The sequence below is a fragment of the Bombina bombina genome, chromosome 6 (genome assembly GCF_027579735.1).
Source record: "Bombina bombina isolate aBomBom1 chromosome 6, aBomBom1.pri, whole genome shotgun sequence".
Taxonomy (NCBI): Eukaryota; Metazoa; Chordata; class Amphibia; order Anura; family Bombinatoridae; genus Bombina; species Bombina bombina.
Window position 1 is genome coordinate 895,574,313 of NC_069504.1, and position 14,412 is coordinate 895,588,724.

The 14,412-nt window shown below is 40.9% G+C and overlaps 1 protein-coding gene across 3 annotated transcripts in view; it reads right to left on the reverse strand.

Moving 5' to 3' along the window:
• Positions 1 to 14,412, reverse strand: part of SPG11 (SPG11 vesicle trafficking associated, spatacsin) — a 244,149-nt gene that overhangs the window by 172,208 nt on the left and 57,529 nt on the right. For all 3 annotated transcript variants that reach the window (XM_053718473.1, XM_053718471.1, XM_053718472.1), the window contains exons 6-7: positions 13,499 to 13,630; positions 22 to 374 (exon numbers count right to left, since the gene is read on the reverse strand). In XM_053718473.1, the coding sequence (XP_053574448.1) occupies positions 22 to 374; positions 13,499 to 13,630 (485 nt within the window). The remainder of the gene's footprint in view (positions 1 to 21; positions 375 to 13,498; positions 13,631 to 14,412) is intronic.

Below are 14,412 nucleotides of genomic sequence, written 5' to 3' on the forward strand. Positions count from 1 at the left end.
TTTAGGAGTCCGTCTGCTCACCTGTAATTACGAGCATTGCGTCCTCCTGCATACAGTCCACACAAGAAGCCTTCCCCAAGTGATGGAAAGTGATTCTCTGGGTCTCCAGGTCCCATCGTATTACAGTGAGACCACTGTTCATTCCCCATGTACAAAACATAGCACTAAAAGGAGACACAGACCAGGTCTGCATATTTGCAGGACTATCTGTAAACTCCTGAAGAATCCTCACCCAGCCCTGCCCCACTGGTGATGCACTGAGACGCTCTCGCGAACGTTGTCTGGGGAGTGAGAAATAGGACATCTGAGACAGAATGGTGTCTACATCATTCCTGGTCCTCTGGTACAGTGATGTAAGTGTGGCATCCCAAGACCTTGAGAGGGAGAGAAATGTTCTATTTGACTAACAAAATCATTTTCTTATTGAACTGAGTGGGGAGGTTTTTTTAAACCATAATATTAAGTTAATTGATTTGATTCATTACTCCTAATACAGCATACAACTAAATTTGAATGCCTAAGCCCAGCCATAACATGCTAGGAAAACTGTTTGGATAGGAAAACAGAATTTATGTTTACCTGATAAATTACTTTCTCCAACGGTGTGTCCGGTCCACGGCGTCATCCTTACTTGTGGGATATTCTCTTCCCCAACAGGAAATGGCAAAGAGCCCAGCAAAGCTGGTCACATGATCCCTCCTAGGCTCCGCCTACCCCAGTCATTCGACCGACGTTAAGGAGGAATATTTGCATAGGAGAAACCATATGTTACCGTGGTGACTGTAGTTAAAGAAAATAAATTATCAGACCTGATTAAAAAAACCAGGGCGGGCCGTGGACCGGACACACCGTTGGAGAAAGTAATTTATCAGGTAAACATAAATTCTGTTTTCTCCAACATAGGTGTGTCCGGTCCACGGCGTCATCCTTACTTGTGGGAACCAATACCAAAGCTTTAGGACACGGATGAAGGGAGGGAGCAAATCAGGTCACCTAAATGGAAGGCACCACGGCTTGCAAAACCTTTCTCCCAAAAATAGCCTCAGAAGAAGCAAAAGTATCAAATTTGTAAAATTTAGAAAAAGTGTGCAGTGAAGACCAAGTCGCTGCCTTACATATCTGATCAACAGAAGCCTCGTTCTTGAAGGCCCATGTGGAAGCCACAGCCCTAGTGGAGTGAGCTGTGATTCTTTCAGGAGGCTGCCGTCCGGCAGTCTCATAAGCCAATCGGATAATGCTTTTAATCCAGAAGGAGAGAGAGGTAGAAGTTGCTTTTTGACCTCTCCGTTTACCAGAATAAACAACAAACAAAGACAAAGTTTGTCTGAAATCCTTAGTAGCTGCTAAGTAAAATTTGAGAGCACGAACTACATCCAAGTTGTGCAACAAACGTTCCTTCTTTGAAACTGGATTAGGACACAAAGAAGGCACAACTATCTCCTGGTTAATGTTTTTGTTAGAAACAACTTTTGGAAGAAAACCAGGTTTAGTACGCAAAACCACCTTATCTGCATGGAACACCAGATAAGGAGAAGAACACTGCAGAGCAGATATTCTGAAACTCTTCTAGCAGAAGAAATTGCAACCAAAAACAAAACTTTCCAAGATAATAACTTAATATCAACGGAATGTAAGGGTTCAAACGGAACCCCCTGAAGAACTGAAAGAACTAGGTTGAGACTCCAAGGAGGAGTCAAAATTTTGTAAACAGGCTTGATTCTAACCAGAGCCTGAACAAAGGCTAGAACATCTGGCACAGCTGCCAGCTTTTTGTGAAGTAACACAGACAAGGCAGAAATCTGTCCCATCAAGGAACTTGCAGATAATCCTTTTTCCAATCCTTCTCGAAGGAAGGATAGACTCTTAGGAATCTTAACCTTGTCCCAAGGGAATCCTGCAGATTCACACCAACAGATATACCAAATTATGTGGTAATTTTTCTGGTTACAGGCTTTCAGGCCTGAACAAGAGTATTAATAACAGAATCTGAGAACCCTCGCTTTGATAAGATCAAGCGTTCAATCTCCAAGCAGTCAGCTGGAGTGGGTCGAACGGACCTAGAACAAGAAGGTCTCGTCTCAAAGGTAGCTTCCATGGTGGAGCCGATGACATATTCACCAGATCTGCATACCAAGTCCTGCGTGGCCACGCAGGAGCTATCAAAATCACCGACGCCCTCTCCTGATTGATCCTGGCTACCAGCCTGGGGATGAGAGGAAACGGCGGGAACACATAAGCTAGTTTGAAGGTCCAAGGTGCTACTAGTGCATCCACTAGAGCCGCCTTGGGATCCCTGGATCTGTACCCGTAGTAAGGAACTCTGAAGTTCTGACGAGAGGCCATCAGATCCATGTCTGGAATGCCCCACGGTTGAGTGACTTGGGCAAAGATTTCCGGATGGAGTTCCCACTCCCCCGGATGCAATGTCTGACGACTCAGAAAATCCGCTTCCCAATTTTCCACTCCTGGGATGTGGATAGCAGACAGGTGGCAGGAGTGAGACTCCGCCCATAGAATGATTTTGGTCACTTCTTCCATCGCTAGGGAACTCCTTGTTCCCCCCTGATGGTTGATGTATGAACTTGGCCCTCGCTAGCTGAGGCCAAGCTTTGAGAGCATTGAATATCGCTCTCAGTTCCAGAATATTTATCGGTAGAAGAGATTCTACCCGAGACCAAAGACCCTGAGCTTTCAGGGATCCCCAGACCGCGCCCCAGCCCATCAGACTGGCGTCGGTCGTGACAATGACCCACTCTGGTCTGCGGAAGGTCATCCCTTGTGACAGGTTGTCCAGGGACAGCCACCAACGGAATGAGTCTCTGGTCCTCTGATTTACTTGTATCTTCGGAGACAAGTCTGAATAGTCCCCATTCCACTGACTGAGCATGAACAGTTGTAATGGTCTTAGATGAATGCGCACAAAAGGAACTATGTCCATTGCCGCTACCATCAAACCTATCACTTCCATGCACTGCGCTATGGAAGGAAGAGGAACGGAATGAAGTATCCGACAAGAGTCTAGAAGTTTTGTTTTTCTGGCTTCTGTCAGAAAAATCCTCATTTCTAAGGAGTCTATTATAGTTCCCAAGAAGGGAACCCTCGTTGACGGAGATAGAGAACTCTTTTCCACGTTCACTTTCCATCCGTGAGATCTGAGAAAGGCCAGGACAATGTCCGTGTGAGCCTTTACTTGAGGAAGGGACGACGCTCGAATCAGAATGTCGTCCAAGTAAGGTACTACAGCAATGCCCCTTGGTCTTAGCACCGCCAGAAGGGACCCTAGTACCTATGAGAAAATCCTAGGAGCAGTGGCTAATCCGAAAGAAAACGCCACGAACTGGAAATGCTTGTCCAGGAATTCAAACCTTAGGAACCGATGATGTTCCTTGTGGATAGGAATATGTAGATACGCATCCTTGAAATCCACCTTGGTCATGAATTGACCTTCCTGGATGGAAGGAAGAAGTGTTCGAATGGTTTCCATCTTGAACGATGGAACCTTGAGAAACTTGTTCAAGATCTTGAGATCTAAGATTGGTCTGAACGTTCCCTCTTTTTTGGGAACTATGAACAGATTGGAGTAGAACCCCATCCCTTGTTCTCCTAATGGAACAGGATGAATCACTCCCATTTTTAGCAGGTCTTCTACCCAATGTAAGAATGCCTGTCTTCTTATGTGGTCTGAAGACAACTGAGACCTGTGGAACCTCCCCCTTGGAGGAAGCCCCTTGAACTCCAGAGAATAACCTTGGGAGACTATTTCTAGCGCCCAAGGATCCAGAACATCTCTTGCCCCAGCCTGAGCGAAGAGAGAGAGTCTGCCCCCCACCAGATCCGGTCCCGGATCGGGGGCCCGCATTTCATGCTGTCTTGGTAGCAGTGGCAGGTTTCCTGGCCTGCTTTCCTTTGTTCCAGCCTTGCATAGGTCTCCAGGCTGGATTGGCTTGAGAAGTATTACCTTCCTGCTTAGAGGACGTAGCCCTTGGGGCTGATCCGTTTCTGCGAAAGGGACGAAACTTAGGTTTATTTTTGGTCTTGAAAAGACCTATCCTGAGGAAGGGCGTGGCCCTTGCCCCCAGTGATATCAGAGATAATCTCTTTCAAGTCAGGGCCAAAGAGTGTTTTCCCCTTGAAAGGAATGTCAAGCAATTTGTTCTTGGAAGACGCATCCGCTGCCCAAGATTTTAACCAAAGCGCTCTGCGCCACAATAGCAAACCCAGAATTTTTTCGCCGCTAACCTAGCCAATTGCAAGGTGGCGTCTAGGGTGAAAGAATTAGCCAATTTAAGAGCACGAATTCTGTCCATAATCTCCTCATAAGAAGAAGAATTACTAATAATCGCCTTTCCTAGCTCATCAAACTAGAAACACGCGGCTGCAGTGACAGGGACAATGCATGCAATTGGTTGTAGAAGGGAACCTTGCTGAACAAACATCTTTAGCAGACCTTCTAATTTTTTATCCATAGGATCTTGGAAAGCACAACTATCTTCTATGGGTATAGTGGCGCGCTTGTGTAGAGTAGAAACCGCCCCCTCGACCTTGGGGACTGTCTGCCATCAGTCCTTTCTGGGGTCGACTATAGGAAAACAATTTTATAAATATGGGGGGAGGTACTAAAGGTATACCGGGCCTGTCCCATTCTTTACTAACAATGTACGCCACCCGCTTGGATATAGGAAAAGCTTCGGGGGGCCCCGGGGCCTCTAAGAACTTTTCCATTTTACATAGTGGTTCTGGAATGACCAGATAATCACAATCATCCAAATTGGATAACACCTCCTTAAGCAGAGCGCGGAGATGTTCCAACTTAAATTTAAAAGTAATCACATCAGGTTCAGCTTGTTGAGAAATGTTTCCTGAATCTGAAATTTCTCCCTCAGACAAAACCTCCCTGGCCCCCTCAGACTGGTGTAGGGGCCCTTCAGAAACCATATCATCAGCGTTCTCATGCTCTACAGAATTTTCTAAAACAGAGCAGTCGCGCTTTCGCTGATAAGTGGGCATATTGGCTAAAATGTTTTTGATAGAATTATCCATTACAGCCGTTAAATGTTGCATAGTAAGGAGTATTGGCGCACTAGATGTACTAGGGGCCTCCTGTATGGGCAAGACTGGTGTAGACGAAGGAGGGGATGATGCAGTACCATGCTTACTCCCCTCACTTGAGGAATCATCTTGGGCATCATTTTTACTAAATTTTTTTATGACATAAAATACATATAGTTAAATGAGAAGGAACCTTGGTTTCCCCACAGTCAGAACACAATCTATCTGGTAGTTCAGACATGTTAAACAGGCATAAACTTGATAACAAAGCACAAAAAACGTTTTAAAATAAAACCGTTACTGTCACTTTAAATTTTAAACTAAACACACTTTATTACTGCAATTGCGAAAAAGTATGAAGGAATTGTTCAAAATTCACCAAAATTTCACCACAGTGTCTTAAAGCCTTAAAAGTATTGCACACCAAATTTGGAAGCTTTAACCCTTAAAATAACGGAACCGGAGCCGTTTTTATATTTAACCCCTTTACAGTCCCTGGAATCTGCTTTGCTGAGACCCAACCAAGCCCAAAGGGGAATACGATACCAAATGATGCCTTCAGAAAGACTTTTCTATGTATCAGAGCTCCACACACATGCAGCTGCATGCCATGCTGTCCTCAAAAACAAGTGCGCCATACCGGCGCGAAAATGAGGCTCTGACTATGATTAGGGAAAGCCCCTAAAGAATAAGGTGTCAAAAACAGTGCCTGCCGATATAATCATATCAAAATACCCAGAATAAATGATTCCTCAAGGCTAAATATGTGTTAATAATGAATCGATTTAGCCCAGAAAAAGTCTACAGTCTTAATAAGCCCTTGTGAAGCCCTTATTTACTATCTTAATAAACATGGCTTACCGGATCCCATAGGGAAAATGACAGCTTCCAGCATTACATCGTCTTGTTAGAATGTGTCATACCTCAAGCAGTAAGAGACTGCACACTGTTCCCCCAACTGAAGTTAATTGCTCTCAACAGTCCTGTGTGGAACAGCCATGGATTTTAGTTACGGTGCTAAAATCATTTTCCTCATACAAACAGAAATCTTCATCTCTTTTCTGTTTCTGAGTAAATAGTACATACCAGCACTATTTTAAAATAACAAACTCTTGATTGAATAATAAAAACTACAGTTAAACACTAAAAAACTCTAAGCCATCTCCGTGGAGATGTTGCCTGTACAACGGCAAAGAGAATGACTGGGGTAGGCGGAGCCTAGGAGGGATCATGTGACCAGCTTTGCTGGGCTCTTTGCCATTTCCTGTTGGGGAAGAGAATATCCCACAAGTAAGGATGACGCCGTGGACCGGACACACCTATGTTGGAGAAAACAAGGTTGCAATACAGGTACAATTTAATTTGAATTACTCAAAAAAATTATTCAATAAAAAGTATACACAAACAAAGGGTATGCTTGATGGGAAATTACACATTAAAGAGACATTAAATTCAAAATGTAATTCCCCATACAATGTTTGTTTACGCTTTTATTGTCTCCAGAGAGGGTGGCGAGCATCTTGCAAAATTCAGTATTCTGAATCTGCAACTTTCTACACAGTGACTGCTTGATTGCCACTGCAAATGATACACTCAGGAGGCTTATCTAGGAGTATGTCCCTGAACTAGTAAAACAATCCACATTTTGCTATCAAAAACATAATTTATGTAAGAACTTACCTGATAAATTCATTTCTTTCATATTGGCAAGAGTCCATGAGCTAGTGACATTTGGGATATACAATCCTACCAGGAGGGGCAAAGTTTCCCAAACCTCAAAATGCCTATAAATACACCTCTCACCACACCCACAATTCAGTTTAACGAATAGCCAAGCAGTGGGGTGATAAAGAAAGGAGTAGAAAGCATCAACAAAAGGAAATTTGAAAATAATTGTGCTTTATACAAAAAATCATAACCACCATAAAAAGGGTGGGACTCATGGACTCTTGCCAATATGAAAGAAATGAATTTATCAGGTAAGTTCTTACATAAATTATGTTTTCTTTCATGTAATTGGCAAGAGTCCATGAGCTAGTGACACTAGAGAGGGAGGGAATAAAATAAAAACAGCCATAATCTGCTGAAAATTAATCCACAACCCAAAAATATAAGTTTATTTCATTTGAAAGAAAAAAAACTTAAATCAAAAGCAGAAGAATCAAACTGAAACAGCTGCCTAAAAAACTTTTCTACCAAAAACTGCTTCCAAAGAAGCAAATACATCAAAACGGTAGAATTTAGTAAATGAATGCAAAGAGGACCAAGTTGCAGCTTTGCAAATCTGATCAACTGAAGCTTCATTCTTAAAAGCCCACAAAGTGGAGACTGATCTAGTAGAATGAGCTGTAATTCTCTGAGGCGGGGCCTGACCCGACTCAAAATAAACTTGATGAATCAAAAGTTTCAACCAAGAAGCCAAGGAAATAGCAGAAGCCTTCTGACCTTTCCTAGGACCAGAAAATAAAGCAAATAGACTGGAAGTCTTCCTGAAATCTTTAGTAGCTTCCACATAATATTTCAAAGCTCTTACCATATCCAAAGAATGTAAGGAAGGGACAACAATTTCTCTACTAATGTTGTTAGAATTCACAACCTTAGGAAAAAATTAAAAAGAAGTCCTCAAAACTGCCTTATCCTGATGAAAAAAATCAGAAAAAGGAGATAATTCAGAAACTCTTCTAGCAGAAGAGATGGCCAAAAGGAACAACACTTTCCAAGAAAGTAGTATAATGTCCAAAAAATGCATAGGTTCAAATGGAAGAACCTGTAAAGCCGTCAGAACCAAATTAAGACTCCAAGGAGGAGAAATTTATTAAATAACAGACTTAATAAGAACTAAAGCCTGTATAAAACAGTGTATATCAGGAAGTATAGCAATCTTTCTGTGAAATAAAACAGAAAGAGCGGAGATTTGTCCTTTCAAGGAACTTGCAGACAAACCCTTATCCAAACCGTCCTGAAGAACCTGTAAAATTCTAGGAATTCTAAAAGAATGCCAGGAGAATTTTTGAGAAGAACACCATGAAATGTAAGTCTTCCAAATTCTATAATAAATCTTTCTAGAAACAGATTTACGAGCTTGTAACATAGTATTAATCACTGAGTCCGAGAAACCTCTATGACTTAGAACTAAGCGTTCAATTTCCATACCTTCAAATTTAATGATTTGAGATCCTGATGGAAAAACAGTTCTTGAGATAGTAGGTCTGGCCGAACGGAAGTGGCCAAAGCGGGCAACTGGACATGCAAACCAGATCCGCATACCAAAACCTGTGTGGCCATGCTGGAGCCACCAGCAACACAAATGATTGTTCCATGATGATTTTGGAGATCACTCTTGGAAGGAGAACTAGAGGCGGGAAAATGTAATCAAGATGATAACACCAAGGAAGTGTCAGCGCATCCCCTGCTTCCGCCTGAACATCCCTGGACCTGGACAGGTATCTGGGAAGATTCTTGTTTAGATGAGAGGCCATGAGATCTATCTCTGGAAGACCCCACAACTGAACAATCTAAGAAAACACATCTGGATGGAGAGACCACTCCTCTGGATGTAAAGTCTGGCGGCTGAGATAATCCACCTCCCAATTGTCTACACCTGGGATAAGCACCGCAGAGATTAGACAAGAGCCGGATTCCGCCCAAACAAGTATCCGAGATACTTTTTTCATAGCTTGGGGACTGTGAGTCCCACCCTGATGATTGACATATGCCACTGTTGTGATATTGTCAGTCTGAAAACAAATGAACGGTTCTCTCTTTAGCAGAGGCCAAAACTGAAGAGCTCTGAGAATTGCACGGAGTTCTAAAATATTTATTGTTAATCTCGCCTCTTGAGATTTCCAAACCCCTTGTGCTGTCAGAGATCCAATAAACAGCTCCCCAACCTGAAAGACTCGCATCTCTTGTGAGCACAGTCCAGGTTGGCCGAACAAAAGAATCCCCTTGAACTAAACAATGGTGATCTATCCACCATGTCAGAGAGTGTCGTACATTGATTCAGCATACAAAGCTGTAGAGGTCTCATGTGAAAACGAGCAAAGGGGATCGCGTCCGATGCTGCAGTCATGAGACCTAAAACTTCCATGCACATAGCCACTGAAGGGAATGACTGAGACTGAAGGTGCCGGCATGCTGCAACCAATTTAAAACGTCTTTTGTCTTTTAGATTCAGTGTCCATGACTCTGTCTCTATCTGGAAGCCTAAAAAGGTGACCCTTGTCTGAGGAATCAAGAAACTTTTGGTAAATTGATCCTCCAACCATGTTTCCAAAGAAACAACACTAGTAGATTTGTGTGAGATTCTGCAGTACACAAAGACTGAGCTAGTACCAAGATATCATCCAAATAAGGAAACCGCAATACCCTGCTCTCTGATTACAGAGAGTAGGGCACCCAGAACCTTTGAAAAGATTCTTGGAGCTGTTGCTAGGCCAAATGGAAGAGCAACAAATTGGTAATGCTTGTTTAGAAAAGAGAATCTCAGAAACTGATAATGTTCTGGATGAATCGGAATATGAAGGTATGCATCCTGCAAGTCTATTGTGGACATATAATCTCCTTGCTGAACAAAAGGCAGAATAGTCCTTATAGTCACCATCTTGAAAGTTGGTACTCTTACATAACGAATCAAAATTTTTCAGATCCAGAACTGGTCTGAATAAATTTTCCTTCTTTGGTACAATGAATAGATTTGAATAAAACTCCAAACCTTGTTCCTGAAGAGGAACTGGCATGATTACCCCTGAAGACTCCAGGTCTGAAACACACTTCAGGAAAGCCTGAGCTTTTACTGGATTTACTGGGATACGTGAGAGAAAAAAATCTTCTCACAGGAGGTCTTACTCTGAATCCTATTTGATACCCTTGAGACAATGCTCTGAATCCATTGATTTTGGACAGATTTTATCCAAATATCTTGAAAAACCTTAATCTGCCCCCTACCAGCTGAGCTGGAATGAGGGCCGCACCTTCATGCGGACTTAGGGGCTGACTTTGGTTTCCTAAATGGCTTGGATTTAATCCAACTTGAGGAAGGCTTCCAATTGGAAGCAGACTCCTGGGGGGAAGATTGAGTTTTTGTTCCTTATTCTCACGAAAAGGAACGAAAATGGTTAGAAGCCTTAGATTTACCCTTAGGTTTTTAATCCTGAGGCAGAAAAACTCCCTTCCCCCAGTGACAGTTGAAATAATAGAATCCAACTGAGAACCAAATAAATTATTACCTTGGAAAGAAAGAGATAGTAATCTAGATTAGATGTCATATCAGCATTCCAAGATTTAAGCCACAAAGCTCTTCTAGCTAAAATAGATAAAGACATGGATCTAACATCAATTTTGATAATATCAAAAATTGCATCACAATAAAATGATTAGCATATTGCAATAGGCGAATAATGCTAGATAAGTCAGAATCCAATTCCTGTTGCGCTAAATTCTCCAACCAGAAGGTTGATACAGCCGCCGCAACATCAGCCAAAGAAATTGCAGGTCTGAGAAGATGACCTGAATATAAATAGGCCTTCCTTAGATAAAATTCAAGCTTCCTATCAAAAGGATCCTTAAAAGGAAGTACTATCTTCCATAGGAATAGTGGTACATTTAGCAAGAGTAGAAATAGCCCCATCAACTTTGGGGATTTTTTCCCAAAACTCTATAGATTTTGCTGGTAAAGGGTACAATTTTTTAAACCTTGAAGAAGGAATAAAAGAAGTACCTGGCTTATTCCATTCCCTAGAAATCATATCAGAAATAGCCTCAGGAATAGGAAAAACCCCTGGAGAAACCACAGGAGGTTTAAAAACAGCATTTAAACGTTTATTAGACTGAACGTCAATAGGATTGGTTACCTCAATATCCAAAATAATTAACACTTCTTTTAATAAAGAACGCACATACTCTATTTTAAATAAATAAGTAGATTTGTCAGTGTCAATGTCTGAGGAAGGAACTTCTGTATCAGATAGATCCTCATCAGAAGAGGATAAATTATGTTGTTGGTCATTTGAAATTTCATCAACTAAATGAGAAGTTTTAAAAGACCTTTACATTTATTCGAAGGTGGAAATGCAGACAAAACCTTCAAAATAGAATCAGAAACAAATTCTTAAAAATGTACAGGTATATCATGCACATTAGAAGTTGAAGGAACTACAACTGGCAATGTGCTATTACTGATGGATACACTAACTGCATGTAAAAGTTTAACATGATAACTATTAGAAATGACATTCGGCGAAATAATTTCAACAATTTTACAACAAATGCACTTAGCTTTGGTAGGACCGATGTCAGGCAGCAATGTTCCAGCAGAAACTTCTGAGGCAGGATCAGATAAAGACATCTTGCAAAATGTAAGAGAAAAAACAACATAAAAAGCAAAATTATCTATTTCCTTATATGACAGTTTCAGGAATGGGAAAAAAAGCAAATAGCATAGGCCTCTGATAGAGAAAAAATCAAGAGGCAAACATCAATGGGGTATTGAAATAATGAAAAAGTTAAAAAAGTATGACGCACAACGTAACGTAAACTTTTTGGCGCCAAAACATAACCGGAAATGACACACTTGCGTCACTAATGACGCAACCATGTGAAAGGTCTCGGCGTCAAGTATGACGCTGGAAATGACGAAGTTGCGTCATAGACGTATTTTTCCGCGACAAAAATATTTTCGCGCCAAGAATGACGCAATAAAGTTTAGCATTTGACGCACCCGTGGGCCTAATGCCACCCTCAATTTGCAAGAAATAGTCAATTGAAAAAAGACTAAACCCCAGGTAAGAAAAACATTTCTATAAAAGATGTTTATATTACCCAAATATGAAACTAACAGTCTGCAGAAGGAAATACATGAACCTGACTCATGGCAAATATAAGTACAATACATATATTTAGAACTTTATATAAATGCATAAAGTGCCAAACCATAGTTGAGGTGTCTTAAAGGGACAGTCAACGCCAGAATTTTTGTTGTTTAAAAAGATAGATAATCCCTTTATTACCCATTCCCCAGTTTTGCAAAACCAACACTGTTATATTAATACACTTTTTACTTCTGTGACTAACTTGTATATAAGCATCTTCTGACCGCCCCTAATCACATGACTTTTAGTTATTATCTATTGACTTGCATTTTAGCCAATTAGTGCAGTGTCTGCCACTAGCCACGGGCGTGATCACAATGCTATCTATATGACCTACATGAGCTAGCTTTCCCCTGCTGTGAAAAGTAAATAAAATAGAGGCGGCCTTCAAGGGCTTAAAAATTATCATATGAGCCTTCCTAGGTTTGCTTTCAACTAGAATACCAAGAGAACAAAGCAAAATTGTTGATAAAAGTAGATTGGAAAGTTGTTTAAAATGACATACCCTATTTGAAAAATGAAAGGTTTTTTTGGACTTGACTGTCCCTTTAAGTAATAAAAAACATACTTACCAAAAGACACCTATCCACATATAGCAGATAGCCAAACCAGTACAGAAACAGTTATCAGAAGAGGTAATGGTAAATTGAGAGTATATCGTCGATCTGAAAAGGGAGGTAGGAGATGAATCTCTACGACCGATAACAGAGAACCCATGAAATAGACCCCCGTTAGGGAAATCATTGTATTCAATAAGTGATACTCCCTTCACGTCCCTCTGACATTCGCTGTACTCTGAGAGGAATCGGGCTTCAACAATGCTGAGAAGCGCATATCAACATAGAATCTAGCACAAACTTACTTCACCACCTCCATAGGAGGCAAAGTTTGTAAAACTGAATTGTGGGTGTGGTGAGGGGTGTATTTATAGGCATTATGAGGTTTGGGAAACTTTGCCCCTTCTGGTAGGATTGTATATCCCATATGTCACTAGCTCATGGACTCTTGCCAATTACATGAAAGAAATTACAGTTTCAGATGCTTTTAAAACAAGTTTTCTGTGGTATTGTTGATAAACTTAGCAACAATTATATATTGTTCAACTATTTATCAGGAATTACAAATAAAATGTATGTCAATTCCACTTTAAACTGAAGACATACTTTTCCATGTTCCTTTAAAGGGGACATGAAAGTAAAAACTGATTTCATGATAAAGCATTTCAATTTACTTTAATTATCAAATGTACTTTATTTTTTTGGTATTGTTTGTTTAAAAGCATACCTGGGTAGGCTCAGGAGCTGCAATGCACTACTGTGAGCTAGCTGGTGATTGGTGGCTAGACACATATGCCTCTTGTCATTGGCTCACAATCTGTTATTAGCTACAGCCCAGTAATACATTGCTGCTCTAAAGCTGACAATATATGTATTAAACACATAATTATGTGCAATAATACAATGCTCTACCGCTAGATCATTTACATTTATGTTCCTTTAAGGGAGCTGACAAACTACTTTTAAATAATTCAGATTATTCTTTAGAAATAAACAGTACCCAAAACAAATGGAGCATCTTACCTATCTGTGCGGAAGCTATGTCCAATTAGACACAGGTTCAGGTTACTGCTACTTATGTCATCCTCATCAGTGCCAGGTGCATCCCGAATGTGATCATCATGCCAGTCAGGCTTAGGGTCTCCTAAATTCTGCCTGTGAGAGACTTAAATGTCACAATCACCCATGATACATGATGCTTTACAATACAATACAATGTATTATATGAGCTAACAACCCAGACCATCAGTGGGATTTAAATAGATTCCCCACATCATCAAAATATACATCCAAACGAGTCAAGCTATATGCTTATGTTGTTGCATATTCATAAAAATGAAACAAAAACTACATTTATGCTTACCTGATAAATTATTTTCTTTCCTGGCATGGAGAGTCCACAAATCCATTCAATTACTAGTGGGAATTTAACTCCTGGCCACCAGGGGGAAGCAAAGAACACCCCAACAGAGTTGTAAAGTATCACTCCCACTTCCCATAACTCCCAGTCATTCAGCTGAAGGAACATGGAAAGATAAGATGACACAAGGGTATAGAGGTGCCTGAGGTTTAAAATAGACAAACGCTGTCTTAAAAATAACTTTAGGGCGGGTCGTGGACTCTCCATGCCAGGAAAGAAAAGAATTTATCAGGTAAGCATAAATTTTGTTTATTTTCCAATGGCATGGAGAGTCCACAAATCCATTCAATTACTAGTGGGAACCAATACCCAAGCTAGAGGACACAGAATGGAAGGGAGGGGGAACAAGACGGGTGATCTAAACAGAAGGCACCACCGCTAGAAGAACTTTCCTCCAAAAAGAAGCCACAGCTGAGGCAAAAGTGGAAAATTTTGTAAACATTGGAAAATTATGCAGCAAGGACCAAAAAGCCGCCTTGCAGATCTGTCCACAGAAGCCTTATTTTTAAGGACCCAG